This window comes from Astyanax mexicanus, chromosome 12, assembly GCF_023375975.1.
Source record: "Astyanax mexicanus isolate ESR-SI-001 chromosome 12, AstMex3_surface, whole genome shotgun sequence".
Classification (NCBI taxonomy): Eukaryota; Metazoa; Chordata; class Actinopteri; order Characiformes; family Acestrorhamphidae; genus Astyanax; species Astyanax mexicanus.
The window spans coordinates 20,758,092-20,785,075 of record NC_064419.1 but is presented as its reverse complement, the minus strand read 5'-3'; the positions used below and the strand labels follow the sequence as shown (position 1 = coordinate 20,785,075).

Sequence of the window (26,984 nt, the reverse complement as noted above, 5' to 3'; positions counted from 1 at the left end):
ACCGGTTTTACACACTTATTAGCAACGTTAGCATTTTTGGATGACATATTAATATTGCAAAGCAAAATGATGCTAATTCGAGTTAGCAGCTAATTTTGAAGGCTAGCCTCTAATTGGAAGGCCTCTGCTCCTTCGATTCTCCATGTAGTTACTGTGCTTGCCTTGAGCCGATATTTAGTGCCCACAGTGTAGAGAGTGAGTTGATTTTGTAGTGACTGGCAGCCCACCTTCTGGGCATGGGCGAGCGCCTCATTGGCTGCCTCATCACCACCTCATTATCTGAGAGAGCCGAGCCCGGCCTCGAGTCATCCAGAGCCTCCTCCAGCATCAGAGTCCCACGGTGGAATCTGGGTGGTGGCTCCATGCTGACCATCACATCGTCCATGTGCATGGGGAGAGGTGTGCCCCCCGGGGTGGACATTGACGCCGCATCGCTGAACACACTGTCACTCTGCAGCAGATATAAGAAACCAAAAAATCACAGCAAGAATTAATGTATCACATGTATTTCAATGATTATGATTAGGGAAGCTACAATTTAGATGTTGAATCTATAATTTACATCGAATAATTAGCTATAAAAATTTCCCTTCCACCTTAAATTTCACCTTAAATATGGGAACTCCACCAGCAGTTCCAAAACAAGCTGTAGTTTTAATTCAAGTTAATGTCATGCTGCCTTCAAGTCCTCTGAAATTCCTACTTACGCAGCTGGAGGTTGTAATTATGACTTTACATGCGCTGGAGTGTTTTTTAATCGGATGGAAATGAACGTCATTAGGAAAATTCTTTTGTTTATACTTTTGGTCTATTATCATAAAAAAAAAACATTAGAACTGTGAATCATACTAGACTTTTACGTTTTTTCACATATTGCTATTAATTTTATTAGTTAGCTAATAACAACCAGCAATTGTTTGTGTTAAGCAGTTTACAATATGAACTGTCTGCATGAATTTATTTAATTAATTTATTTATTTATTTAAGTTAAACAAGATTTCATTTTAAGTAAATTTATATTTCACTCACATTTAGTGAGTTTTCCATTCCACCTTAAATGCAGTGGGAGTTATCAAGCTGCATCCAGTGTAAAACAATAAATCCAAACATTTTTAAATAATAAATTTAAAGCCTTTTTTTGGTGCCTTTTCTGACCTTGACGTTGCGTGGTAGTGTTTGAGAATCACAGCCAAGTGTATATTTACATTACATACACTGTTGTTGTGGTATTAAATACCAATAATGATAATAAAACAATTAATATCAGATTTTTATTTTTTAATGTAAACACTAACATTTTTTAATAATGGTAGGTTGTGTGTTGCTTATACAATTAAAACTTTAGTTCTCTAAAATCTTTCATATCTGACCAATATCTGGTCAAATATACTACATATATTTCCCTTTTATTCAATTAATAATAGATTAATCAATTATCATAATAATCATTAGTTTCAGCCCTAATTATGATACTATGCTGCAGACATAATAAGTATTACACAGCCTGACAAAACACTTGAAACTTGTCATATTTAGCGTCATACTTCATATACAAAAAACAGTAACCAGTGAAATGATTCTGGTAACACTGGTTGCAACACAGGTCTGAACCACAATAAAAATAAATTCCTGTTTTTTTTTTTTTCTTCAAAACAAATTATAGAAAAATCTGATATTCAGAAATCAACCCTCCATTCTAAAAGCTGTATACTGTACATTTAGACTTATCATACTGATATTTCATCTAACATTTCTTTAAACAATGGAAAAAATGCTGAAAAATACTACTCACCCTAAAGTACTCCTCGTCTTCCATCATCTCACCCTCATACCCCTCCTCCTGACCTTCCTCCATCTCCATGGCCAGTCGCATCTCTGGGGCCAGATCCTGCAGGGTCCGCAGCCCGGCCTGCGGCAGCAGCATCAGAAACAAGTACGTAAAGATAAAGAACACCTACAGTCTTTTTACACCTATATTGAACCTGTAGTGATTCACACAATGAAGAACTAGTGAAAGCTGAGTGATTTAGATTTATTTGAACACGTTATTGTTTTTCCCAATTGCTAACACACTAAATAACATGCGTAGCCCAATTATTTAAACGTATACCAAGAGCGTATAAACTCTTCACAAAGTCTCCAAAACTCTTTACACACATTTTGCAATTAAAAATGGCACTTTCAAAATGCACTGTTCTCTGCATAGGACACAACAATGTCACTTTTTCTATATTAAAACACTGCCATTCAAAATGACACAACATGGGCTAATTGGCCAATATATGTGCCATCTGGCCAAACACCTCAATGGTTAATTCAATCACTTCAAACTGGAATTAAGCACAATAAAAAGACCACAGGTAAGATTCTTTCTTACAATACCAGTGGAAAATACAACAGAGAGAGAAAGAGAGAGGTGGAGAATGAGAGGAGGAGGAAAAGTGAGAGGGAAGGAAAGAGCTAGTATCAGAGTTCAACTTTCAAATGAAAGCAAATCAAACTTAGTTGATCTTGTCATCAAACATGAGCTGACAATGCGAGAGGTTGGACAAAAAGTTCAGCCCATCTTCAGCCTTTTTTCTGTTGCTTTTGTCATCTGAACATTTACACTGTATATACATATTAAGAGACCACTTTAGTTTCTAAACCAGTTTCTCTGATTTTGCTGTTTATAAGTATATTGTTGAGTAAAATGAACGTTGTTGTTTTATTCTATAAACTACTGACAACACTTCTCCCAAAATCCAAATAAAAATATTGTCATTTAAAGCATTTATTTGCAGAAAATGAAAAAAATACAATAAAAAAGATGCAGAGCTTTCAGACCTCAAATGATGCAAAGAAAACAAGTTCATATTCATAAAGTTTTAAGAGTTCAGTAATCAATATTTGGTGGGATAACTCTGGTTTTTAATCACAGTTTTTATGCATCTTGGCATGTTCTCCTCCACCAGTCTTACACACTGCTTTTGGATAGCTTTATTCCACTCCTGGTGCAAAAATTCAAGCAGTTCAGCTTGGTTTGATGGCTTGTGATCATCCATCTTTCTCTTAATTATATTCCAGAGGTTTTCAATTTGGTAAGAATCAAAGAAACAAATTTTTAAGTTGTCTCGTATTTTTTCCAGAGCTGTATATTTATGTAAACATGTAAATATGTTGCACTGACTTGTTTGTTGAAAAAAAATACCATGAGTGTGCATGTGCAAATATTATTGTGTATGTGAACAATCTGAAGAATTGTCTATAGTTTTATTTGTTTCAGTATTATGGCAAAGCTTACTAAAGATGAGAACACTTTTCACCATGCCCAACAGTGTGTAGTTGGTTTGGTTAGACACAAATCTGGTAATATGAATGAAGTGTGAATGAAGCTATTTGGTGTAAAAGTTTGATGTTGATAATGCTCTATGTAGTTTTGTTCGTGGTGATTTACTTTGCACAGGATATTTGAGGTATTTTGCAGTATCCCTAGCAGCTCAACGCTGAACAGAGTTGCCAGGTTCGTTGTTTTCCTGCCAATTTGAGCTTCTTTGCAAATCCAGTCCTTGATGAAAACTCAGTGATGGTGGGGTGTGTGTTATTTATTTATTTATTTATTTATTTATTTTTGCACTTTTATAGTTTTTTGAATAAGCCATCCTATTTAACAAAATTGTGTTTTAGCAGTTGGAAAAAATTTTAATACTCAAGGCAGACTAAGCACACTGCGCACCTGGAGCGAGGCTGACTTGTCCTTTCCTCTCTTCTTCTTCTCCTTCTCCTTCCTCTTACGGTACTTCTTGAAGTAATCCTGGATCAGGAAGCTGGCGTAGAACTTTCCAGCAGTCACTTCATCTCCTAGATTGCACAAATTAAAGAGCACAGTAAGGCACAGATGTGCAGAAAGTCCACGATATACACCCACATGATGCTAAAATCTTTACATTCAAGTTTAATGGGTTGTAGAGCGTGCGTGAGAAAGTTACTGAGCTGGTGCACAGTGAGTCGTATATGTATTTTTTTGTACCTGCAGGGGGAGGTATAACTTCATCTAAGAGCTTAGGCTTGGTGCGCTTCCAGATCTTCTTAATAATGACTCTCAGCTCTTCATTTTCCTGGTCAATTGGTCCTGAGGGAAAGTGTGCATTAAAACCAAGCACAAATTCAATTACGCGGTTAAATCAATCATACAAAACCAAGGTTATTCAACGTTAATGATCTGCTTTAATGTTTCATGTGCCTGTTGTTTGGCCAGGTGTGCAACATTAATTTTAATGTCTTGTTATTGTGATTTTTTTAGCTGTATACCATGTTGTTGTATGTGCAGTTAAAAGGTACGAGTGTGTGTGTTTGGTGTGTGTGTGTGTTTGTGTTTTATGTGTGTGTGAGACTAAACTGCTGACCTTCAGTTTTAATCTTGAGCGAATTCCTGACGAGAGCGAACAAGGTAGCGTTGAAGGACACTGTGCCATCAGGATGAAGCGGCACGTTCATAGCAACCAGCCTCTGAAGGAATTATGGGATGGAGAGAGAGAGAGAGAGACAGAGAGAGAGAAAGAGAGAGATTTTAATAGGATTGCTGAGGCAGGGGGAGGACACTGAGAGTTAAATACTGTTGACAGAGTGAGTGTGTCAGCTGCCTGCCGGGTCTCTCACACAACTGCAGCTTTGGTACACACACTCACACACACACTGGATAACCCATTTGTACAAAGTAAACTACAGTTCTATGTAAAACTGTAGTAGTATTAGTATACAGTCTTTTTAGACAGAACTGTAAATAGACAGTACTGCTCACCCTGCAGGCTACTCGATGGGGACAGAGTTTGCCAAAGCCCAGTGGCGGTTGAATTCTGCGCAGCATGGTCACAACCTCCAAGTGCTTTATCCTTCCTCTGCAATAAACATAAACAATGCTGTCACAATATAAAAAATATCTATCTTTGAATCTAACTTTGAATGTGTTTATTAAAGCATACAGCTCTGGACAAAAAAAGAGACCACTTCAGTTTCTGAATCAATTTCTCTGAATTTGTTATTAATACATTTATGTTTGAGTAAAATAAACATTGTTGTTTTATTCTATAAACTACAGACAACATTTCATGCAAATTCCAAACACAAATATTGTCATATAGAGCATTTACTTGCAAAACATTAGAAATGGCTGAAATAACAAAAAAGATGCAGAACTTAATAATGCAAAGAAAAACTTAGTTGATCATGTCATCAAACATGAGCTGACAATGCGAGAGGTTGGACAAAAAGTTCAGCCCATCTTCAGCCTTTTTTCTGTTGCTTTTGTCATCTGAACATTTACACTGTATATACATATTAAGAGACCACTTTAGTTTCTAAACCAGTTTCTCTGATTTTGCTGTTTATAAGTATATTGTTGAGTAAAATGAACGTTGTTCTCCCAAAATCCAAATAAAAATATTGTCATTTAAAGCATTTATTTGCAGAAAATGAAAAAATACAATAAAAAAAGATGCAGAGCTTTCAGACCTCAAATGATGCAAAGAAAACAAGTTCATATTCATAAAGTTTTAAGAGTTCAGAAATCAACATTTGGTGGAATAACCCTGGTTTTTAATCACAGTTTTCATGCATCTTGGCATGTTCTCCTTCACCAGTCTTACACACTGCTTTTAGATAACTTTATGCCACTCCTGGTGCAAAAATTCAAGCAGTTTAGCTTGGTTTGATGGCTTGTGATCATCCATATTCCTCTTGATTATATTACAGAGGTTTTCAATTTGGTAAAATCAAAGAAACTCATCATTTTTAGTTGTCTTTTATTTTTTTTCCAGAGTTGTATATTGTTGTACAATACAGACTGATGATCATCTTTTTTATCCGTTAAAAGAAGTAACCCATACCGCTGTTCGCTATTCTAATAACTACATTAGTGTAATTTTTTCTATTAGCTTCACAGGCCCCCAAAAATACCCTGAGAGAGTTTACAAAATAAAATTAAACTGGAGTCGGTTTCCCAAAAGGTTCTTAGCACTAAGATAATTTTTAGATGGTCGAGCGAGCTTCATACTAAGCACTTTCTCTTCATGTTAAGATGTTCCTAACGCTAAGATGCTTTTGGGAAACAGGGCCTTGAACAGTAACCAAATAATTCACAATAGTTTCTGCATTATGATTAAGAACTGAACACACCATTTTTTACACTTTATTGTGATAGATAATAACATCTTTTAAAAAGTTTTGCTGAATTTAAACAAACAGTAGCTGGATGTACGTTTTAACACCTTATACTTTAAACAAGTTTTTTGAATAAGATGAAAGTTGCACTCTTTTTCTAATGTGAGTCTTGTTGTCTTCAGTTCTGCTTTTGCAGTTGGACAGTCTAGTGATCTAATCTAATGTGAGAGTTGACAGCTGTAGGTTAGGTAGATAGAAAGGTTAGGTAGATATGTGATCCTAGATTGAATACGTGAGCATGTGACATGAATCTGAACAATTTAATTGAATTAAATGAATTAATTAATTGTTTAGATTAGGGGTGTCACGATTCTCTAAATCCTCGATTCGATTTTATTTCCGATTTTATGGTCACGATTCAATTCTCGATTTTCTTTTTTCTTTTTTTTTTCACAGCAGAGAGGTCTCTGCCAGTTTTAGATTAGTCTATGGTCAGTCATTGGTTTGATTAATTAAATTTACAATATCTTATTTCAAAAGGTGTGCTTGATATAAGTGATGAAAAGTGATCTGTAATACATTAGGCACTAATGGTCAAATTTAAATAATTTAATTAAGATATATTTGTAATGCCATCTAGTGGCTTTTTTGGTAGCAGCAGTGTGCACATAACAAAATAAATAATAAAAAAAAAATGTAATGGAACAATTAGAGCCTTAACAAACTGAACTCTATAACAGTTAAACATGAGAATGTCATTTTTTTTCTTTAACAAAGATATATTATTAACTTTATCTGAGAGAAAGATGCTCCTTAAGGTACCAAAACTTAACATATTTGAGGCTAGACGAAACAACTGTTATTTTTATATTTTTGAGTTTTTCTTTTCTCTGGAGAAAGGGCTGCGTCATTTCTGTAGCGCGAGTGCTTGCATGACTTAGAGGGAGGGATCATTGATCATCTTTTTGACTTCGAGGCTCGAGACCATGACACAATTTTGATCGCTTTCGATAAAATATCGAAATCGTGACACCCCTAATATATAATTGGTTATGTTTATGGACAATCAAAAATGTTTCCTTACGTGGCTTCTGGGTCATAGTCTGACCACACTCTCTTAAACTCATCCAGATGGTGAGTGCCCAGTACAGTCCAGTCTCTGGTCAGATACTCAAAGTTGTCCATGATAACGGCAATGAACAAGTTAATGATCTGAGAAGGTAAAGACATGCTGTTGAGTTCACCATAGTCAATATACAGTATAGGAGTATAAATAAATCTTATACCGTAATTCTTTCTCTTACCAGAAAGGCGCAGAGAGCGAAGAAGCTGATGAAGTAGAGGTACGCCAGATTACTGCCACAGCTGTACTCCTCTCCCGGCTCATAGTCTGACTCAGGGTCACAGCGACGGCCCGGCAGCGCTGCCAGCATGATCTCCTGCCACTGCTCTCCTGTTGCACATCTTCAGCAAAGAAAGAGAGTCACTGTGTCAGCTAGTCAGTTTAGTACAAAAGCATTTAAAACTGTGCTTAAAATCAAATTCATACAGTTTTAGAATTGAACTTATTATTCATTGATAACTTTGACAGACTATATGCAGTACCTGTATAAAGGAAATGTGTAATAATGTTATTATTTAAAACTGCAATACTGGAAGCAAACCATCTTTGTATAGTTCTTATTGAAAAAACAACTATTCAGCTGTTATTGTTTAGTTTGTATATTCATTGAGGCAGATAACAAGAAAACTGGAGTATTGAAGTATTGTTATTTAATTTAAGCTTAAAATTTAAGTCTAATTGCTCTCTAGCAGCTCAACGCTGAACAGAGTTGCCAGGTTTGCGGTTTTCCCGTCAAACTGGACTTCTTCGAAAATCTGTGTGTTTTTTTTTGGCTATGTTTAAAAATTACCACGGTCACCAAAAAATAGAAAAGCATTAGAGATTGAGCAACCAAGAGAGGGAGGAAGAGAGAGAGAGAGAGAGACTTTTAAATAATAAATCCCTTAAAAACAAAATACTAAGCTGTACGCTCATAGTTGTTTTGCCATTTGTTTCAAACATGTGACAGACATATATTTTGGGCTAGTTTAAGCTTATGAATGATGGGTTTTAGACTGACTTTGGGCTGGATATTTTTTTGCTTGACCTGGCAACCCTGACGCTGAATTACAAACCCAAAAAGCCAGCAGTCTATGAGGTAATCTGAGCTAAAAGCTCGTTCTCACCTGAAGAGCAGCAGCACTGCCATGAAGAAGGTCTGGAAGTTGTTGTTTCTGTTAAGCTCTGTGCTGTCATCAATAGCAATCTTCCCAAATGTCTATCATTTACACAGAGAGAAACGAGTGTTAAATACATATTAATGGATCAAGGTTGGAAAATAGACAAAGAGAAGATGTTAAAGATAACAGGTGTTAAAGATGAACTAACCTGCATCCCGATCACACCATAAATGAAGAAGATCATTGCGATGAGAAGGCCGACGTAAGGTAAGGCCTGGGGGAATAAGAAGTGCAAATTATTAATTAGATGAATAAAATATATTGTACTAATATACAATAATTCAAGACTATAAGCCAAGAGAAATCAGTTTACAGATTCATATTCCATTAGTTGCATCAAACATGTTCAACTGTAACGATTTGGACTGTTAAAGAGCGTTATAAATTGTGTATGCATTTGTCCAATTTACCTGTAAGGATTTAACAAAGGTCCAGAGAAGAGTGCGGATGCCCTCCCCTTTGCTGAGCAGCTTCACCAATCGCATGACTCGGAAGAGACGGAAGAAAGTGATGGACACTTTGGAGCTTTCTCCGTCACCCTTACCCTGTGAAAATGAGACATTTTATATCGTTTCACATGAATGTTTCAATTAACTTATATCATTTAAGTTATAGAGACCATCTATCAAGTTTTGACACAACAAGGAAAATTGCAACCTGGCAAGCACTTACCTCTCCATGACCTCCTCCACCCTGAACAAAAGGACAGAAGGTTCCAGAAACATGGAAGAGAGTGAAAATAGATAAGAAGGAGGCATCTCTGATTTTCAATAAAGTAAAACTATTGTTGACCTTAAAAAGGCTCATGCTTTGACCTCAGCAAATTTTTGTTTTTAAATGTATCCTGCTTTTTCTCCCCAATTAAGCTGCGCCGATTACCCCACCCACTCAGCTGCACTCCCCTTATCACTGGCAATGTACCAACACCAGGAGGGTGAAGACTAGCACATGCCCTTTCAAACTGCTGCTGATGGAACATTACAGAGTAGCCATACATCAGCAGCTGACTTACATCACCTTCAGGAGTGATGTGGGAAAAGAGCACCATCTACCCACGCAGAGAAAGAATGGCCAATAGTGCTCTCTCAGACTCCGGCTGCTGATGGTAAGCAGCATGACCGAAATCTGAACCAGCGATCTCCTCATCATAGTGATCATAGTGCCTTAGTCTGCTGCACCACTTGGAGGCTTGACCTCAGTGAATTTGAAGACATTTGAGAAGGATTTAGATAGTTCAGTGAATGTATTGACTTCCATCACTTGCTCAACTGATAAAACATCATTAAGCATTAAGATTTATTAAACCAAGTTTTGGAAGGTAACGATAAATAATACTACACTGCCAGAGCAGAGAAGAGCTTTGGAGATGGTTTAACTTCTTATGCTTCCTGACTACATTTTTTATACCTATTCAAAAGGTTTTGTAAAGTGTAGATATATAAATATGTATATACTCACACTAAACTCTGCAATCATGATGTCCACCAAACTCCCCACCACTATCAAAGCATCAAAGGAATTCCAGGCATCTATGAAATAGTGCTACACCATAAGGGAGAAAGGGACAATGAAAACAATTATTATTGTAATTTTTTTTTTATTAAAATGCTGTGTTTTATACTGCCCACATGATCTTGACACATGACACTAATGTTAGCCCCTACCGGATGCATACTATATTGATCATATCTACCAAGAAAGAAAGCAAAATTAAACAGACATTTAACTTCTTGAGACTCTGCATCCTCATTTGTGGGCATAACATTTTTGCTTCTCTGCAACGTGATACTTGATTTTTTTTAAATGTTGACCCTTTGGCCTCATATGGAGACACTGCTCGTACCATCTAGTGGTCACATGACATAATTACACTCAATTAATTGAAAACAAGATAGATGGAATCCCAGTCAGAATTTTCTACAGCCAGTCCAGACAGAAACATAGAACAGGTAAAAATTCTTATTGAAGTTTACGTTTAAAACTAGATTATTTACTTACTGTAAAAATATATATCCCAAATGGCAAGGCTAATTTTTAAATGTTAAAATAAACTACTGTCCCCAAGTGAGGATATTGTTTTTTTGCAAAAACAACTTCCTGTACAAAGGCAAAGTCTAGTTTTTTTAACTTGTTAGGTCCTACTAATCCCAAATAGCTAGGAGAATTTAAAAATGCACACCAAGCAAAAGTCTGGGTCACAATAAAGTCAAAATTAAACAACAAATGAAGTTTGTCTTACATATGGCCTTAGGGCAAGCAGCTTGATGACCATCTCGATGGTGAAAAGTGTGGTGAAGATCATGTTTAAGATGTCCATCACGGAGTTAAACAGCTTGGATTGCTCGTAGTGCTGTTGGAGCAAAGAAATGTATTTACAAAAAAAACTAATCATTTAATGCCTTTCAATTTATGTAATCATTTTCCATGTAAAATGTCAGATACTGTTAAATATTTTCATCTTGTGTGTATACAGTGCACCCGTGTTCAAAATGTTTACATGGTGCTACACTATGTATATCAAAATGTTTGATGCCAAGATAATGAATCTGTTCAGTTATGTTAAAGAGGCACTAAACCCCCTGATTTGTGCTGATTCCACCCTCAGCTTAAATATGAAAAAAAGGCTAAAAAATGGGAGAGGTGTAGTTTGGGAGCAGCACTGGGTGATGTATGGGTTTAGAGTTGGGGCAGGAGGGAGAGCTGATTGGCTGAGCTGCAGCAGCAGCGGTGTGATTCTGATAGCAGTGACACTACCTATTGTGATGTGCCTGAGTAGCAAAGTACACAGACATATCATTCATGCCTATAGCACAGTTGATCCTGAGAGGGAGCTGCAGAGGCGTAAATTATCACAATAAAAGCATTTTTTAAAGGTTAGGAAATGTTTATAAAAAGTTTAATAACTTCAAGTTTCATTACATCAAAGGAACACATTTCAGCTATTAATAGAGAAAAAAAAAATTATGGTTTAGCGGCTCTTTAAGATGCAACACACAGCTTGTCTGGCCCTTGTAGAGAAGTTTTGTCAATAGAATAGAATAGAACTCTCTAAAGCAGATCACCATGAATTTATTGGCACCATGCCTAATGTCAGGTGTGGGTGAGAGGGACGAAGATGCTCCCTTTAACACTTTTTCAATAGGCTGGGGTTGAGATAGCATAGTGATCATCCAACATCCTGACCTTACTAACGCTCTTATAGCTAAATGCAATAAAACACACTTTAATACCCCTGATTTCCAAGTAAACAATGATTGAGCATGTTTCTCAATTCTATATATGTGCATGTAAATATATGTTTATGTGCTACACACCTGTACAGCCAGCGTGAGTGTGTTGAGCAGAATGAGAACGAACATGATGTACTCAAACTGAGAGGAGTTGATGATCCTCCAGAACTTTAACTGTGACGGGATTTTGGGAATGTAGATCTTTATAGGTTGAGCTTTCAGAGCATAATACACACACTGCCTCTGTAGAGAACATACACAAAAAGAAAGAGAAAACAGAACAACACTTCAAGCACAGATGCAACAGCACTAGTCAAAAGTTTGGACACACCTTAAAATTAGTGTTTTTTTGTAAGTTCAAGTACAAGTCATCGAAACTATGAAGAACAACAAAAGGAAAACCATATATACCAGAATATGTTTATATTTTATATTCCTCAATCTATGCATCTCTTGCTTAGATGAAAGCTTTGCACATCTTGGCGTGATTTTCTTATTCAGCTTTATGAGGTAGAGTAGCTTGTAATGGCTTTCAGTTAACAGCTGTGCTAAACTTTTTAAGAGTTAACTGTTTGAATTTCTTGCCTCTTAATGTGTTTGAAAGCATCAGTTCAGATGGTATCCAGTAAAAATAGCCCAATTTAAGTAATATTCTAATCTATTTTATGGTAAGAACTACTTAACTAAAAGTAAATAAAATAATTATTTAATAAAAGAAGGTCAGTCAATCTGAAAAAAAAAATCAATCAACTTTATAAGTATCCTCAAGTGCAATTGCAAAGAACATCAAAAACTTCATGATGAAACTGGCTCTCATCAGGACCACCCCATGACAGAAATACCAAGAGTTACCTTCGTTACACAGGATAAGTTCATCAGAGTTACCAGACTCAGAAACCGCAAGTTACCAGCACCCCAGATAAGAGTCACCTAAATGCTTTACAGAGTATTTTTGGTTTGTTTAACACTTTTGAATTACTGCATTTTTTGTGTTCCATCATAGTCTGGATGACTTCAGTATTCATTTACAATGTGCAAAAAATATATATAAATATATATAAATTATAATCCAACATTTTAAAAATCATTTTAAGCCTCAATGTAAAGTAATTCTTACTGACTTGATTTTTGTTCAGCTCGCAGTTTTTGAATTCGGCCTCTCCCTGTTCACGGAAAGTGATGATGACGAAACCCACGAAGATGTTCATCATGAAGAAGGCGATAATGATGATGTAGATAATGAAAAAGATGGAGATCTCCACACGGTAGTTGTAGATGGGGCCTCTGTTTATGGCATTGGCATCAATAGCTTTATACAGAAGCCTGCAGGTGAGACAGGTAATAGATAGTTTAACTTTTCACGGATTTCATTCAATCATAATACAATATCATATCAGCGCTAACAGGCTCATAATGAACTCACTGTGGCCAGCCTTCAAACGTGGAGACGGTGAAGAGTGCCAGCATGCCCATCAGCACATTATCAAAATTAAAATCACTGTTTATCCAAAACCTCTCCTTCACCATGGGGTGATTCATATCACCGTCCTTATACACCACAAACGTTCCCCTGCACAACACACATAAACTCAGTTAGGACATAGGATATTAAAGAATTCAAAGAACATTCAACAAATAAGACCAAATTATTTATATACCATGATTGTGATACTGAGTTGAATATGTTAAATCACTTTTACTTATTTCACATATTTCTACAACATTAAATCATTGTTTTGGGGTCTCCATCAAAGTGAGTACCGTAGTTGTTATTTATAATTGCTAAATTTGCAAAAATATTCAACCCACTTATATTTTGGCCAAACCATCCAGCAGTGTTATGACATAAATAACATTGCATAACATATATACACTACCAGTTAAAAGTATGCAAACAGCTTCTTATTCAACGTTTTAATTTTTTTTTCTACACTGTAAATTAATACATCCAGACTATGAAGTAACACATAAGGAATCATGTAATATCTCTTATCTTGGGTGCTGTTACTTAACTTGTGTTTTCTTAGGCTGGTGCAAGAGAGGTAACTTTTGCTATTCCTTTTCTGGGGTGGCCGGATGAGAACCAGTTTCATCATAATGTTTTTGATGGTCTTTTCAACTGCACTTGAGGATAATTTCAAAATTCTTGAAATTTTTTGGACTGACTGAAGATTTTTTTTCTTTACTTAGTTGGGTAGATCTTGCCATACCCCGGATTAGATCATTGCTAGTAATTAAAGTAATTAACTGATGAAAATGAAATGAAAGTCATTCCAGGTGACTCTGCCTCATAAAACTGACTGAGAAAATCCAGCCAAGATGTTCAAAGCTATCATCTAAGCAAGAAGTGCCTACTTTAAAGAATCTAAATATAAAACATTTTTGTTTACTAAATAATTCCATACTTTTTTCTTCATAGTTTGGGGAACTCATAATTAATCTACAATTCAGAACATATCAAAATAATGAAAAACACTAAATTTCAACTGTGTCCACATTTTGACCGGTACTGTATATATATACATTACTGATAGGAAGTACTGAAAAATAAGCATACAGTTTCTTAAGACTTGAAAATGTTGATAAAATAACCAGTATGAACACACATACTTGCACTCTTCTGGTGTGTGTTTTGCCTCATCTGTGCACCGATAGAAACGGCCCTGAAACAGCAAACAGCATCAATATCAGGTCTGCTCTAGTGTGCTGCACACTGTGCTTTGTGAATGTAACTCAGAGAGAGTGAGATTAATATTACCTTAAAAAGCTGAACCCCAATACAGGCAAACATGAACTGCAGGAGAGTAGTGACGATGAGGATGTTGCCGATGGTGCGGATAGCCACAAACACACACTGGATCACACTCTGAGAGCAGAAACATGAAAAATCACAACTTAAACTTAAGAGCAGTGTGGTTGAAGACTTCAGAAGCCAAATAGTTTGGCATTAAGTATACACAATTTCCCTCCAAATGGAAAAGTATACGACAGGTGCTAATTTAGCTAAAAATAAAACTGGATTTAAGCATGGATTAACAATTGATTTTTATCCTATTTTCTCCCTAATTTACAAGACCAACTAGCTAACCCACTTATTAGGACTCCCCCTATCACTAGTGATGCGCCAACACCAGAAGGGTGAAGACTAGCACATGTCTCCTCTAATACATGTGAAGTCAGCTACCGCCTCTTTTTGAACTGCTGCTGATGTAGCATTGCTGAGTAGCATCTCAGTGCGTTGGAGGAAAACGCAGCGACTCGGTCCAGATACATCAGCTCACAGATGTCATGATGAGGGGAGAGAGTGCCATCTACCCACTCAGAAAGAGCAAGGCCAATTGTTTTCTCTTGGGGCTCCGGTAGCTGATGGCAAGCTACATAAACAGGATTGCGCTTAGCCACAAAAAATGATTTCAAGACACTTTGAGTTACTAATACTGTTTTAATTACAAAACAGTATGCTATAGTGTGTCAGAAATAAAAATGGGGAGAAAGTGTGTGTAATATAGGTGTTATACACTTGTCTTAAGCCTTTGCTCCGACCAACAGGCAATCATTCACAATGCTAATTGGTGGGTTACACACTAACATCCATTGTTAGCTACATTAGCCTTGTAGCTCCAGTGCAAAACTAAAGTAGCTTAGAGATTAATCATGTGAAGGTTAAAAACAATGAATCTGGGCTCAGTAAGTTGTGATTTTACCTTTAATCCTTTTGCTCGGTTGATGGCTCTCAGGGGCCTGAGCACTCGAAGCACTCTTAGAATCTTCACCACAGAGATAGCACTCGAACTGTAAGAAAGTAACAAACAGAGTAAAGAGTACAGGAGTGAACTGATGCAAAAACTAATGGATTATTGGGTGGATGCATTATTGACCCAATGGACAGGTGTGTGGATGAATGAAAGGTTTGATGGATGAATGGATAGAAGGATCTATGATTGAACAGATGGATGGATGCATGAATAGATGTATGGTTAAGTGAAGTGATGAATAAGTACTGTAAATACTATCTCACCTTCAGTGTGAGTATGCCCCAGAGGTGCTCAATTGGGTTTAGGACTAAATACATACTTAACATTTATACATACATAAAGTGGAAGGTGGGTACATCCATCATTAGATTTATGAGTGAACGAATGGATGGATAAATAAATGTGTGAAGGTACAGACGAGGGAGGGGTTAAATGATAGATACAGTAAATGCATAAACAGGTGGATTAATGAACTGAAAGCCAATGGGTGAATTGGATAGATGGATGCATAGACCTTATAACACTGTATGTGTATGTATAGTGTTACTGTTGCACAAAACCCCTGTATTTCCATTATTGCCATTTTGTTACTTTTTGACATATCTTAAATGAAACAGTAGCTCTTTATATTGTTTCAAAAACAGTCATGATGAATGGTATGATATAAATACTTAGGAAAAAAATATTTTACACTGACTTCCTATTAAAAATACGACAATTGTTCATATCCTGCTAATGATGCAATTTTGAAATTGGGAGGTTTTTGCACAACAGCTGCCGCAAAATGGATTTTACTGGTGCTGAAATGTTGTTCAAAAAGAATGAATATGTTACACTTACTGCAGAAAGAAAGATATCAGAGACACACTGACAACCAAAAGATCTAGTAAATTGAAGGCATTTCTGCAGAAAGAGCCAGGATGAAGAAACGCTCCATATACTGTCATCTACAGTCACACAAAAAGAGAAAACGCTAATATAAATATTCTAATATTATTCAACAATCTGTTATTTTCAGGAACATTGAGTTCCACATTTAAAGCCTGAACAATAAGATATAAAAAATACACAACAAAACACTGACTGCGCATCTGGTCAGAACATTTACCTTTAGTACGATCTCAATGGTGAATACAGTGGTGAATACGTAATCAGCATAGCCCAGCATCTAGACACGAATGGAAAGATACGGAAAATAGGTTTGATTTGACATGCCATATTCTGGTCTGACAGTATATTAAATAAAGGTTTCTATAAAAATAAATAAATGCAAGGAATACAGATTGTGAAAGTTTCAATGAAAGTGAAAGAGAAATGTACAAAAAGTGTATTTCTGGTCATTTTGAATTACTTCTATTGGTCTGGTCATCAATACATTTTTCTGTTTGTCTGTTCAAGTTTAGTAATAAACTAAAAATAAAAAATAGACATATTTCATTGCACGGCCACAATGTGATTTCTGCCACTTTTCTCTTCAAATGGATATTTTTTTAGCCACAATGCTTTGTATGACATACTCACTGTACACATGAGACAGTTTGGCTTAAGGAACAATGGAATGTCCCATTCATCTGGTACCCACTATCAGACCTCTCTCAAATTCTCTTACAACATAACACCTCACAGGTGGCCTTTCACAAGTGGTCCCCTGACGTATATACTGGAAATGTACCGGCAGTCATCTCTCAAATTAAGGCAATGCTTTCTTCCTCTTACTCAAAGAGAGTTTTTATTGGCTTTTTAAAATCTATTTAGGATTTCTCTTTTCATCAAAAGTTTGATCTAAATACTCTTTAGTTCTGAAGGCTTCCATCAACCTGTAACACATCACTGATGCTTGACATGTCTCATAATTACAGAGCCTGTTCCTGTATAAGCTCTCGCTGACTTACAACGTTCCGGACAGAATGAGTTTTGATGGGATCTTCTGCAGCCAGAGAGAAACTACTGAGGATGATGAAGATGAGGATGAAGTTGGTGAAGTAAGGATGGTAGATGAGGTTGTGGCAGGCCACTCGAAGGCTGGATACATAAGATACAGTGGCAACAGTCATTTTTAAGGTTACTGCAATTACAATCAGTTGTTTTAGCAAATAAATGATAGTTCAAATTGGCTCACCAGTTTTTCTTGCCAAGGATGAAGAAGGAGCTGCCATCAGGAATTGGGATGATTTTCTCCTTAGGTTGAAAACTTTCTACTTTCATTGGAACACTTCCTGTGGAGTGCCAAGAAAAATACGACACAAAGTTAGCTTTCCACCAGTCAATCCAATCCACCTTCTTATCCACTTCTTCCTGGTCAGGGATGAAGTGGGTCAGGAGCACCATCTGCAATCACTGGGTGAAGGCAAGAACACCAGGACATGCTACAGTCAATCACAGGGTACTACATATAGCTGTACACAACAAGTGGCAATTTAGCACATGCAATTTACATACAATGTGTGTTTCTGAGGTTTGGAAGAAACCTACACAGTATTGTACCATAACGATAAATATTCCTTTAAAACCACCATCCAATGCAAAAGATTCAGCTTTTTTGATCTTCATACTGACTATAATCTACATCTACAACTACATCCTAGCTCAGTTTACCCTCAAGACCCTCAATCGCTCTCAGCTCCTCATTTTCCTCCCAGTCATCTGCCTCATTCTGAACAGAAGAGAAAAAAGAGAAAAATAATAAAGACAAGACCCAACTATAGCTGATAGCAGTGAAAGAGAGACAGAGACAGAGGCTGCATCTCAAATGGCTCTCTATTCCCTATAAAGTGAACTATATGGAGCCACTATACATATGTCCAATGTACAAATTGCAGAATCTGAAATGGCTCCACATAGGTAGTAGAAAGCAACCTGAGCACAAAATATTAGAAGATCAGAACAAAACAATAAACAATCTTACTCCAGCTTCATCTTCCTCCCTGTCTTCTTCATCCTCCCACTCCTCATCTTCTGTTTTCACCTCTCTTTAAAACAGGTCAAGTTTATTCATTTTAACACTGTCTTAGTATCACACAACATTAACATTAACATTGACATGCTAAAAGTCAAGGGATAGCAGTTTATAACACAGGCCACTGGCCTAATAGTGGATGCCATATGGATGGGGCGTTTAGTTTTCAAATTGTGTGGGCATTTAACAATCCTTGATTCACAGAGTCACATGACTACTGAGAATATTTCATAGAAGGCATTACCTCCCAGAGTGGACAGAACAGTGGGTGGTAATGATTCTGATCAAAGGCATTTGGCTAGAAACTCAATGCGAACGAACAGACAAACAGCCCTGCCAGAAATCACAACCACATTCAATGCAGGATACCTCAAACACATATCAGCATTTTTTAGCTTCTATAGGATGTGGCACATGATGTTCCTGCTTCATGACTTCTGGCATGTCAGTGTTATTATCAAATTAAATCAGACAAATTATTTTTTAAATATTTTTTTAATATTATTCACTAAATAATAAATTATTATAATTATTACACATGTAATAGGCACTTACTCTTTTTTCTTTTTGCTGCCACTTCCTGCCAAGTTATCCACAGCGATAGCCAAGAATACATTTAGCAGGATATCTGAGAAACAGTGCAAGTCAAGGGCATTTCCAGTATTGTATCATTGTGCATCATTATTATATAAGACTGAACATATATACATACATATATCTATATCAAGTACATATATCTAATAACAGGTTTTATTCTGATGACTCTTCTGCACCATCACTCCAGAGTCTTATGCAATCTTACTAGCAATTCTGTGAAGGTTTTCTCAGATCTCAGCCTGACCCCCAATCTAAAGAAAATTGCTGGGACAAAGTTTGAAGAATCAGATTTTAAATAATCACATAACCATGTCAAAGAATTACGTTGAACAAGCTAATTAACATATATATATTTTATTTTATTTATATATTTTTAGTGACTATATATGTTTATTCAAAAATTAATGGCTATGTAATGGCTTTGAGTAGTTCCGAAAAAAAAAAAAACTTGAAAGGATACAGTTGCCACAGACGAAGAGAATGACAAAGTAGATGCAGACAATCATGTTGGGGAAAACAGGCCCGCCGTACGCCATGATGCCATCATACATCACTGAGTTCCAATCTTCACCTGTTAAAATCTACAGCAAGAGATGTGCTTAAACGTTGCCATTATTGCAATTATTTAAAAACTGTACATGTATAACCCCTGAAAGCAGGCAATAACAATTATTTCAGTTTATAAAAGTGTTCATTTTCACAGATATTTTTTTAAATTGATGTATGACACCAAAACATTTAAACCCATTGATACATAATAGTAGTAAATGTACTGATTTAGGTAAGTAAATTATGTAATGTAAAGAAACACAGGCTACACAGTGGACTGACACAGCTACCACTGCTACTGGTGGTTGCCTGGCGGTTACCTGGAAGCAGGTGAGCAGGGCAGAGGGAAAGGTGTCGAAGGTGCTTCTCTTCATCTGGGTCTCGTCAAAGTTGAACTTGCCTCCAAACAGCTGCATGCCCAGCAGAGCGAAGATGATGAGGAAGAGGAAGAGCAGCAGTAGCAGAGAGCAGATAGCCTTCATCGAGTTCAGCAGTGAAGTGACCAGATCTGAGAGAGCAGCCCAGTGACTGAGAGAGAGAGAGGGAGAGATTATTAAAGAAGGAGAAAAATAAAAGTAGAGTGATAGAAATATAGAGTAAGAAACAGAGATGAAAAGACAGAAAGAGAGAAAGAGAGAGACATTGACTCAGACAGAAAGTTAAGAAAACGCAGGAGAAAATGAAGGAGACAGATATAGAAAAGAGACAGCAGGGAAAACAGTAAAGTGAAGAAAGGACGAGTGTGACAAAAACAGAAATAGAGAGACAAAGAAAGAAAGATAGACTGGAGTAGGGAAGAGAGAAAGAGAGACAGAGAAAAAGACAAAAACAGAGACTGAGCTGACTCACCGAGTGACTTTGAAGATTCGGAGCAGGCGGACGCAGCGCAGCACAGAGATTCCGATGGGTGGAATTACGTCCATCTCCACCAATACGGTCTCGAGAATCCCACCACAGACCACAAAGCAGTCGAAGCGATTAAACAGAGCTATGAAGTAAACCTGGAAGCCGAAGCTGTACAGCTTCATCAGCATCTCCATTGTGAACAAGGCCAGCAGGATCTTGTTGGCTCGTTCTAGAAAAATATTAAAATATTAAGGACTGAACTGAATTTTTCTAACATTACATTTGTTTTAACAATGACAGCACCTGTATGTAAGCTACACTTCAGGCCTTACTCTATTATTATTAATATCAGTTTCATTGGCTTTAGAGTAAAACCCTGTGGAAAGCCACAAGATATGATATATCAACCAACAGTTCACAACAGTTTTTGCATGATGATTAATAGATAAATAAGGTAGTAAACACTGTAGTTCACTGCTTGGCACTCGTGTTGTTTTCCTCTGTCTAAATTCTTCTGAGATTCTCAGTAGGAATATGGTATAAACCAGAAAAAATAATTCAATCAAAGAATCGTGTTCCAGTGAAAAGGATTGTTGGTGAAACTTGGAAGTTTTAGTTTAGTCATTGGTAGTACATGATCTAAAAAGTTTCAGAATCAGTGGTCTGGAGGATAAACGCAGCTGCTGGTTTACAACCTTTTTTTTGTATTTTTACAGTAAATAGTGGCTGTGACCAAAATGGCCAAAATCACTAATTAGTGTTCTTCTATATAGGAAGACTAATTAGTTCACAAAGAAGCGATAAAACATGAGTGAATTCGGACACGCCCTCAACATCTTGTTTAGAAACGTGTGAAATTGACAGCATTTAGCGGCTCGTAATCTTGCCAGATTGGGTAGTTTTGTGCCAATAGTCGATTTGTGTCTAAAATTGTATGGTAGAAACGCTGTGCTTTGATGGGGTGGACAAAACTACCAAGTGTTAAGACTTCAAATGTCATTTTTTTAATTAGGGATATTTTAGATAATGTATTTTATTTAGGGACATGTTGGAATAAACCCTGTAATTTTGTTGATATGCTTTATTCTCTGCATTTTGGTGGATTTGAAACACGTTTACGGGACAATTAGCCAAGTAAAAATTTGAGAATAAAAATGGGAGATAATTAGAAATAAATCTTTAAAAAAAAGCACAAAAACTATCTAATAACTGAAACACATTTTACCCAGTGACTTTTCCAGTCCAGTTTTACCTGGACGACAATGTAACAATCTGGCAAATGTGATGGCTTGTTGTCCGCTCTATGTATTCGGCTATCTGTTGCTTTGTAGTGATGCATTTTGGGACACAATTAGCTTATGTAGTATGCAGCGATGTGTACTATAAATCATGATGCATTATGGGAGTTTATAGTGCCCTCAAAATCATGTTTCAATTTTACCTTACCATTCGAAAAATGGCCAACGTACTCAATAGTGCCCTAAACAGTAAGTAGGAAGATCACATCCACTGTATAGAATGGAACACTCACCCTGTATGTCAGTGAGCCACTGCGGCTGGCCGTAATGCTCGGAGGCGCTCGCAGTCGTGTTGAGGAACACCAGCAGCAGCACCAGCCAGTAGAAGTTGCTGGACTTCACCGCCACCCTGCAGTTCTTCCTCATCACCAGGTTCAGATGGTATAGCTGCTCACTGAAAGATAATTATGTCATACAATAAACATTAGTGATTAGAACTGTGTTTTGGAAAGAACTTGCTACAAGAAGTGATACAGTACGTGTTATGATACAGGGGTTACAATTCAATATACCTTGGCAACCACATTTCAATGAGATTTCATTACCAACTGGGATAACTTAATAACCACCTAGCAACACCATAGCAACCACCTACTTACCATTCAGCAATACCAAAGCAACCATAATCTCCTAGGAACCACCTAGGAAATCTTAGCCACATGGCAACACTATATCAACTACTTAGCAACACCATTAGCAATCATGCGCAACACCATAGCAACCCCCTAGAAGCCATAGCAACCATCTAGCAACACACAAGAAGCAACTTGGAATACCAAAGCAACTGCACAGCAACTGATTCAACTGAGAGTTGAATCCACTTCAGCTGCAAAACTATTCTGTGTTTCCTTAAAGAAAACCACTTTCTATTTAAAATTAAAATCAAAATAGCTGAGAATATAAAGAGTATAACAAAATATAATATTGTTAAGTTTTAATGTATCAATATTTTTTAAAAGGGAGATTAGTGGGCCTTACCAGAAACTTATACCCAACAGCTTTGCCCTGAAAGAAAAAAAAAAAAAAAAAGTCAGCATTCAGATTTATTACAGCACAGCAGCAATTCATGAGGAAAGTTTACTTTCATTTAAATAGTTATTATTACTTAACAACTTTGACATCTTTGACTTTCTACTAACTCTTCAAAACTGGCAAATTAGAATGAATTAATGTACACGTACATACTACTAAATACGTTTTACAATAAACAGTGCAATTTTCTTTAGTACTGTATGATATAAAATAATATTAAACAATAAAATGATTGTGTAACATTACTGTATGGAGGCGCAGCAGCCATTGTCATCATCCAGGAAAGCCTCAAACTCTGAGTCGGAATCCGATTCTGCGGAAAGATTGTGTCCAACATGGCCATTGATGTATCTGACAATGCTGATATGCCAAAATAAACATATAATATATAAGTCTATATGAAATAATACATATTATTATGTAGGTGGTGGGCAATTTGACAACATTTTACACTGTAAACCTGATAACCCATGTCTTTAAATATCATTTTACAATATTTTTCCATATTACCCCACCGCCAGTTAAACTCATGTAATAAATCATGACATTTTTAGCACTAAAACATGATGTGTGTACATATATATAAATATATATAAGTTTTAAAATACCTCCATCTTCACTGTGTTTGTACCAGCCATATTTCTTCATCATCTTTTTCTTCGCCACCACAGCACCTTCAAACAAAAACACAGTTCTTGACTTTGCAACAAAATTAGTAGTAAAAATCTATATATTTAGGATAAGGGCAGTAAGTAAAAGTGTGTGTATACTTTATTTTATCCAAACTATTAAGTTGTCTCACGTTTATTGCCATCTTCATCCATATCCTCAGCCTCAATGAGCCAATCCATGTAGCCCACCATGTCCTGCTCCATCTGCTGCTTCTCCTGAGCCTTCTGCAGCTCCCCACGACACACAGCCTTCTCTCTTTCCTTAGAGAACTCACTGGGCACACACACACACAGGCATAAATATATTTATTGTCTTCCACAGTAAGCGTCTCAATTCAGTAAAATTACATTTTAAATGAGGCCTTGGTGAGTAAAACACCATAATGTGTTCTAAAATATGAAACTCTATTTATCTTGGGATAGCTAATTAATGAGAGTTCAGTTCTTGAAAATGGCAAACCATGAACCTCAAACACTGTTGTCTCCTTCAAAAGAAAAATAATCATTCACTATGTTCAAAAAAAAAAATGGTCAGATTATAGTAACGCTTTACTGACATCACTGTCTCTGTACAAGTGCAGATATCACATTGGCCTACAGATAAACAGCTGTGTAGTAAGTGTAGTAAAGGTTCTCTCACCCGCTCAGCACACCCAATACGAGGTTCAGGACAAAGAAGGAGCCGAAGATGACCAGGGACACAAAATAAATCCAGGGCAGCTCAAAACCAATGGCGTCGTTCATCTAAATGGGGAGACACATTTACAGCAAAAAACAAAAATAGAGTGAACAGCAGATTAAAAATTAAACTGTATAGGTAAACCAGACTGTATCAGGATCTTGCAGGGTATCTTGGGTATCTTGTAATTGTAGTGCAGGTTCCTTACCCAGTATAGCACATCAGTCCAGCCCTCCATAGTGATGCACTGGAAGACAGTGAGCATGGCGAAGAAGATGTTGTCGAAGTTGGTGATGCCTCCGTTAGGACCTTCCCAGCCTCCTCTGCAATCAGTGTTGTTTCCCACACAGAAGCGTCCATTTCCCGCAAACGCACATGGCGTTGGGTCATCGTCCACATACAACTCTGTGGGACACAGGAAAGAAAATAATACATCCTGCAAAAAGACCCATTTGTCTTTTATCATATGCCCATATATCAATTTTGGCCCATATGGCCATATATCAGTTTTAATCAGCGTACATGTATACAGGCTTAGTGTTGGCTTACAGCTGCTTTAAGCATATCATACACAAGGATATATTAGAATTTTTGTATATATATACATTTTTTAAATGTATAATGGCTGTGTATAGAACACATTTTAAAATGACAAAAAATGCACTAACATGGCAAATATAAAATGCAATTTTATATAACAATTTCTCACAAGTAGCACCTAAGAAATGTGTATGGGTGTATAAGAGAGCATATGTTTGTGTGCAAATATCACCTGTGCCCACGTAGAAGCAGGTTTTGTGCATCCTGCCAATGAACAGCTCCAACCCGATGATGGCGTAAATGATGATGACAAACATGACCAGCAGACCAATGTGGAGCAGGGGTACCATAGCCTTCATAATGGAGTTCAACACAATCTGTAGACCTTGAATTGGAGAATACAACAATACCATAAATAGCTATAGCAAAACATATTGTACTATATGTCAGCATATATATTACATATTATACCACAGTTAGTTCCAACCTTGCAATGTGATTGGCTTAGAGGCGTTCTACGAGTGCCGTTATCAGCCGGTAATGCACTGTAAGCGAAGCTCTCCATGTATTACTCTGCCACATACAGTTAACCTAGCAACGATGCAGCAACAAACCAAACAGCACAGCTACAAACAGAGCAGCAATGGAAAAAATTTAACTCGCAGAGTTTTTTTAACCAAACAGATCAAGTTTTTCTTGTCCTCTTTAACTCAAACTCTTTCAGTAAACAGTGATAATGCAACTGTGGTATAATCGTAATCATACACTCGTGGTTCTTGCTATTACGTTTAATATTGGCACTACTGTGCTAATCTACTGCTACCACAGCACAGCAGTGTCAATGTAATAAATGTTATAGCACACCCTCTCGTGCACTATTGCTTAAATAATTATTAAATAATAATCACACTTACTGGGCACACCAGAGACCAGGCGGAGCGGCCGCAGTACTCTGAAGGCTCGGAGGGCTTTAACATCCAGACCTCCAGGTTTACCTGCTGCATGATGAGCATCACCAGGTTTATGCTCTTCCCCCATTTCTGCTACCACACTGAACAGCCTGCAAAAAAGAATAAACCCATCACTCACTGGTTCAACAAAGCAGAGGAGGGAGACAATATGAAATGAAATGTTATAATTGTTTATGTTGTCTTTAGTGTGGCACTACTGTTTGGCTGGTGTATTCTGTTTGTTCTGATGTATTAAACAATAACTGAAATAAAAAAAAAATGTGACACCAATTTTTTTAAAACATATGCATTGTGATACATATAAAAATTTAAGCTATTGTTTTTTAATCACCTAACATCCTGTTTAACTTAGGGCTGAACACATAATGTTGATAAAAGCATTGCACAAACCCCACAATGACGATGACAAAATCCAGCAAGTTCCAGCCGCTGCGAATGTAGGCGCTGGGGTGCATGACCAGACCATAGGCCAGGATCTTTGTGAAGGTCTCGATGGTGAAAATAACAAGAAATATGTATTCCACTTGTTCCTGAAGTAAGAAGCAGAGAATATGGGAGATGAATTGGAAAGAGATGCCAAAATAAGAGAAGAATCTCATTATATATTAATATATTTTTTAACTTTAACAGATAAAGTGGTATAAAAAATTGGGCACCCCTGATCATTTTTATGATGTTGAGTACCCTTTGTCGTTTTATTGATTAAAATGTCTTTAGCACTACTTATTGGAACACAAAATTTGTCTGTTAAGCTCACTGACCCTTGACCTACATACACAGGTGAATCCAAATATGAGAAAGGGTTCTTCTCTAAAGGGTGGCAACATGGGAGCCTCAAAACAACTCTCAAATGACCTGAAAACAAAGATTGTTCAACATCATGGTTTAGGGGAAGGATATAAAAAGCTGTCTCAGAGATTTCAGCTGTCAGTTTCCCCTGTGAGGAACACAGTAAAGAAATGGAAGACCACAGGCACAGTTCTAGTTAAGACTGAAGTGACAGACCAAGAAAAATCTCAGATAATCAGAGGAGAAGGATGTGAGTACAGTCATATTCATAGTCAACCCAAAGACCAGCTCCAAAGACCTACAACATCATCTTGCTACAAATGGAGTCACTGTGCATCGTTCAACTATTTAACACCTTTTGCACAAGGAGAGTCTGTATAGGAGAGTAATGCAGAAGAAGACTTTTCTGAGCACACGCCACAAACAGAGTCACTTGAGGTATGCTAAAGCTAAAGCACATTTGCACAAGCCAGCTTTATAATGGAATAAGGTGCTGTGGACTAATTAAACTAAAATTGAGTTATTTGGAGGGCGGTATTCATGGCGGAATAAGAACATAGCATTCTAAGACAAACACAGAATGATATCCACAGTAAAATTTGGAGGTGGTTTCATCATGCTGAGGGGCTGTGTGATCAGTGCAGGTACTG

At 36.9% G+C, this 26,984-nt stretch overlaps 1 protein-coding gene across 1 annotated transcript in view; it reads right to left on the bottom strand.

Annotated features, from left to right (window-relative positions):
• The window catches only part of cacna1fa (calcium channel, voltage-dependent, L type, alpha 1F subunit a), a 38,134-nt gene extending 12,061 nt beyond the window's left edge, over positions 1 to 26,073 (bottom strand). The window contains exons 1-40 of the mRNA XM_022670637.2: positions 25,936 to 26,073; positions 25,489 to 25,634; positions 24,807 to 24,959; positions 24,243 to 24,439; positions 23,996 to 24,099; positions 23,487 to 23,629; positions 23,293 to 23,358; positions 22,931 to 22,997; positions 22,631 to 22,657; positions 21,886 to 22,046; positions 20,358 to 20,583; positions 19,829 to 20,036; positions 19,420 to 19,540; positions 18,918 to 18,990; positions 18,312 to 18,375; positions 18,002 to 18,059; positions 17,526 to 17,622; positions 17,299 to 17,428; positions 16,515 to 16,574; positions 16,247 to 16,353; positions 15,356 to 15,443; positions 14,410 to 14,517; positions 14,262 to 14,314; positions 13,075 to 13,221; positions 12,773 to 12,974; positions 11,736 to 11,894; positions 10,661 to 10,771; positions 9,880 to 9,963; positions 9,094 to 9,114; positions 8,832 to 8,966; positions 8,570 to 8,635; positions 8,368 to 8,459; positions 7,443 to 7,602; positions 7,223 to 7,350; positions 4,781 to 4,877; positions 4,386 to 4,488; positions 4,010 to 4,111; positions 3,716 to 3,840; positions 1,793 to 1,909; positions 228 to 451 (exon numbers count right to left, since the gene is read on the bottom strand). Coding sequence (XP_022526358.2) covers positions 228 to 451; positions 1,793 to 1,909; positions 3,716 to 3,840; positions 4,010 to 4,111; positions 4,386 to 4,488; positions 4,781 to 4,877; positions 7,223 to 7,350; positions 7,443 to 7,602; positions 8,368 to 8,459; positions 8,570 to 8,635; positions 8,832 to 8,966; positions 9,094 to 9,114; positions 9,880 to 9,963; positions 10,661 to 10,771; positions 11,736 to 11,894; positions 12,773 to 12,974; positions 13,075 to 13,221; positions 14,262 to 14,314; positions 14,410 to 14,517; positions 15,356 to 15,443; positions 16,247 to 16,353; positions 16,515 to 16,574; positions 17,299 to 17,428; positions 17,526 to 17,622; positions 18,002 to 18,059; positions 18,312 to 18,375; positions 18,918 to 18,990; positions 19,420 to 19,540; positions 19,829 to 20,036; positions 20,358 to 20,583; positions 21,886 to 22,046; positions 22,631 to 22,657; positions 22,931 to 22,997; positions 23,293 to 23,358; positions 23,487 to 23,629; positions 23,996 to 24,099; positions 24,243 to 24,439; positions 24,807 to 24,959; positions 25,489 to 25,634; positions 25,936 to 26,000 — 4,595 coding nt within the window. The 5' untranslated portion in view covers positions 26,001 to 26,073. The remainder of the gene's footprint in view (positions 1 to 227; positions 452 to 1,792; positions 1,910 to 3,715; positions 3,841 to 4,009; positions 4,112 to 4,385; positions 4,489 to 4,780; positions 4,878 to 7,222; positions 7,351 to 7,442; positions 7,603 to 8,367; positions 8,460 to 8,569; positions 8,636 to 8,831; positions 8,967 to 9,093; positions 9,115 to 9,879; positions 9,964 to 10,660; positions 10,772 to 11,735; positions 11,895 to 12,772; positions 12,975 to 13,074; positions 13,222 to 14,261; positions 14,315 to 14,409; positions 14,518 to 15,355; positions 15,444 to 16,246; positions 16,354 to 16,514; positions 16,575 to 17,298; positions 17,429 to 17,525; positions 17,623 to 18,001; positions 18,060 to 18,311; positions 18,376 to 18,917; positions 18,991 to 19,419; positions 19,541 to 19,828; positions 20,037 to 20,357; positions 20,584 to 21,885; positions 22,047 to 22,630; positions 22,658 to 22,930; positions 22,998 to 23,292; positions 23,359 to 23,486; positions 23,630 to 23,995; positions 24,100 to 24,242; positions 24,440 to 24,806; positions 24,960 to 25,488; positions 25,635 to 25,935) is intronic.
• Positions 26,074 to 26,984: the final 911 nt, after the last annotated feature.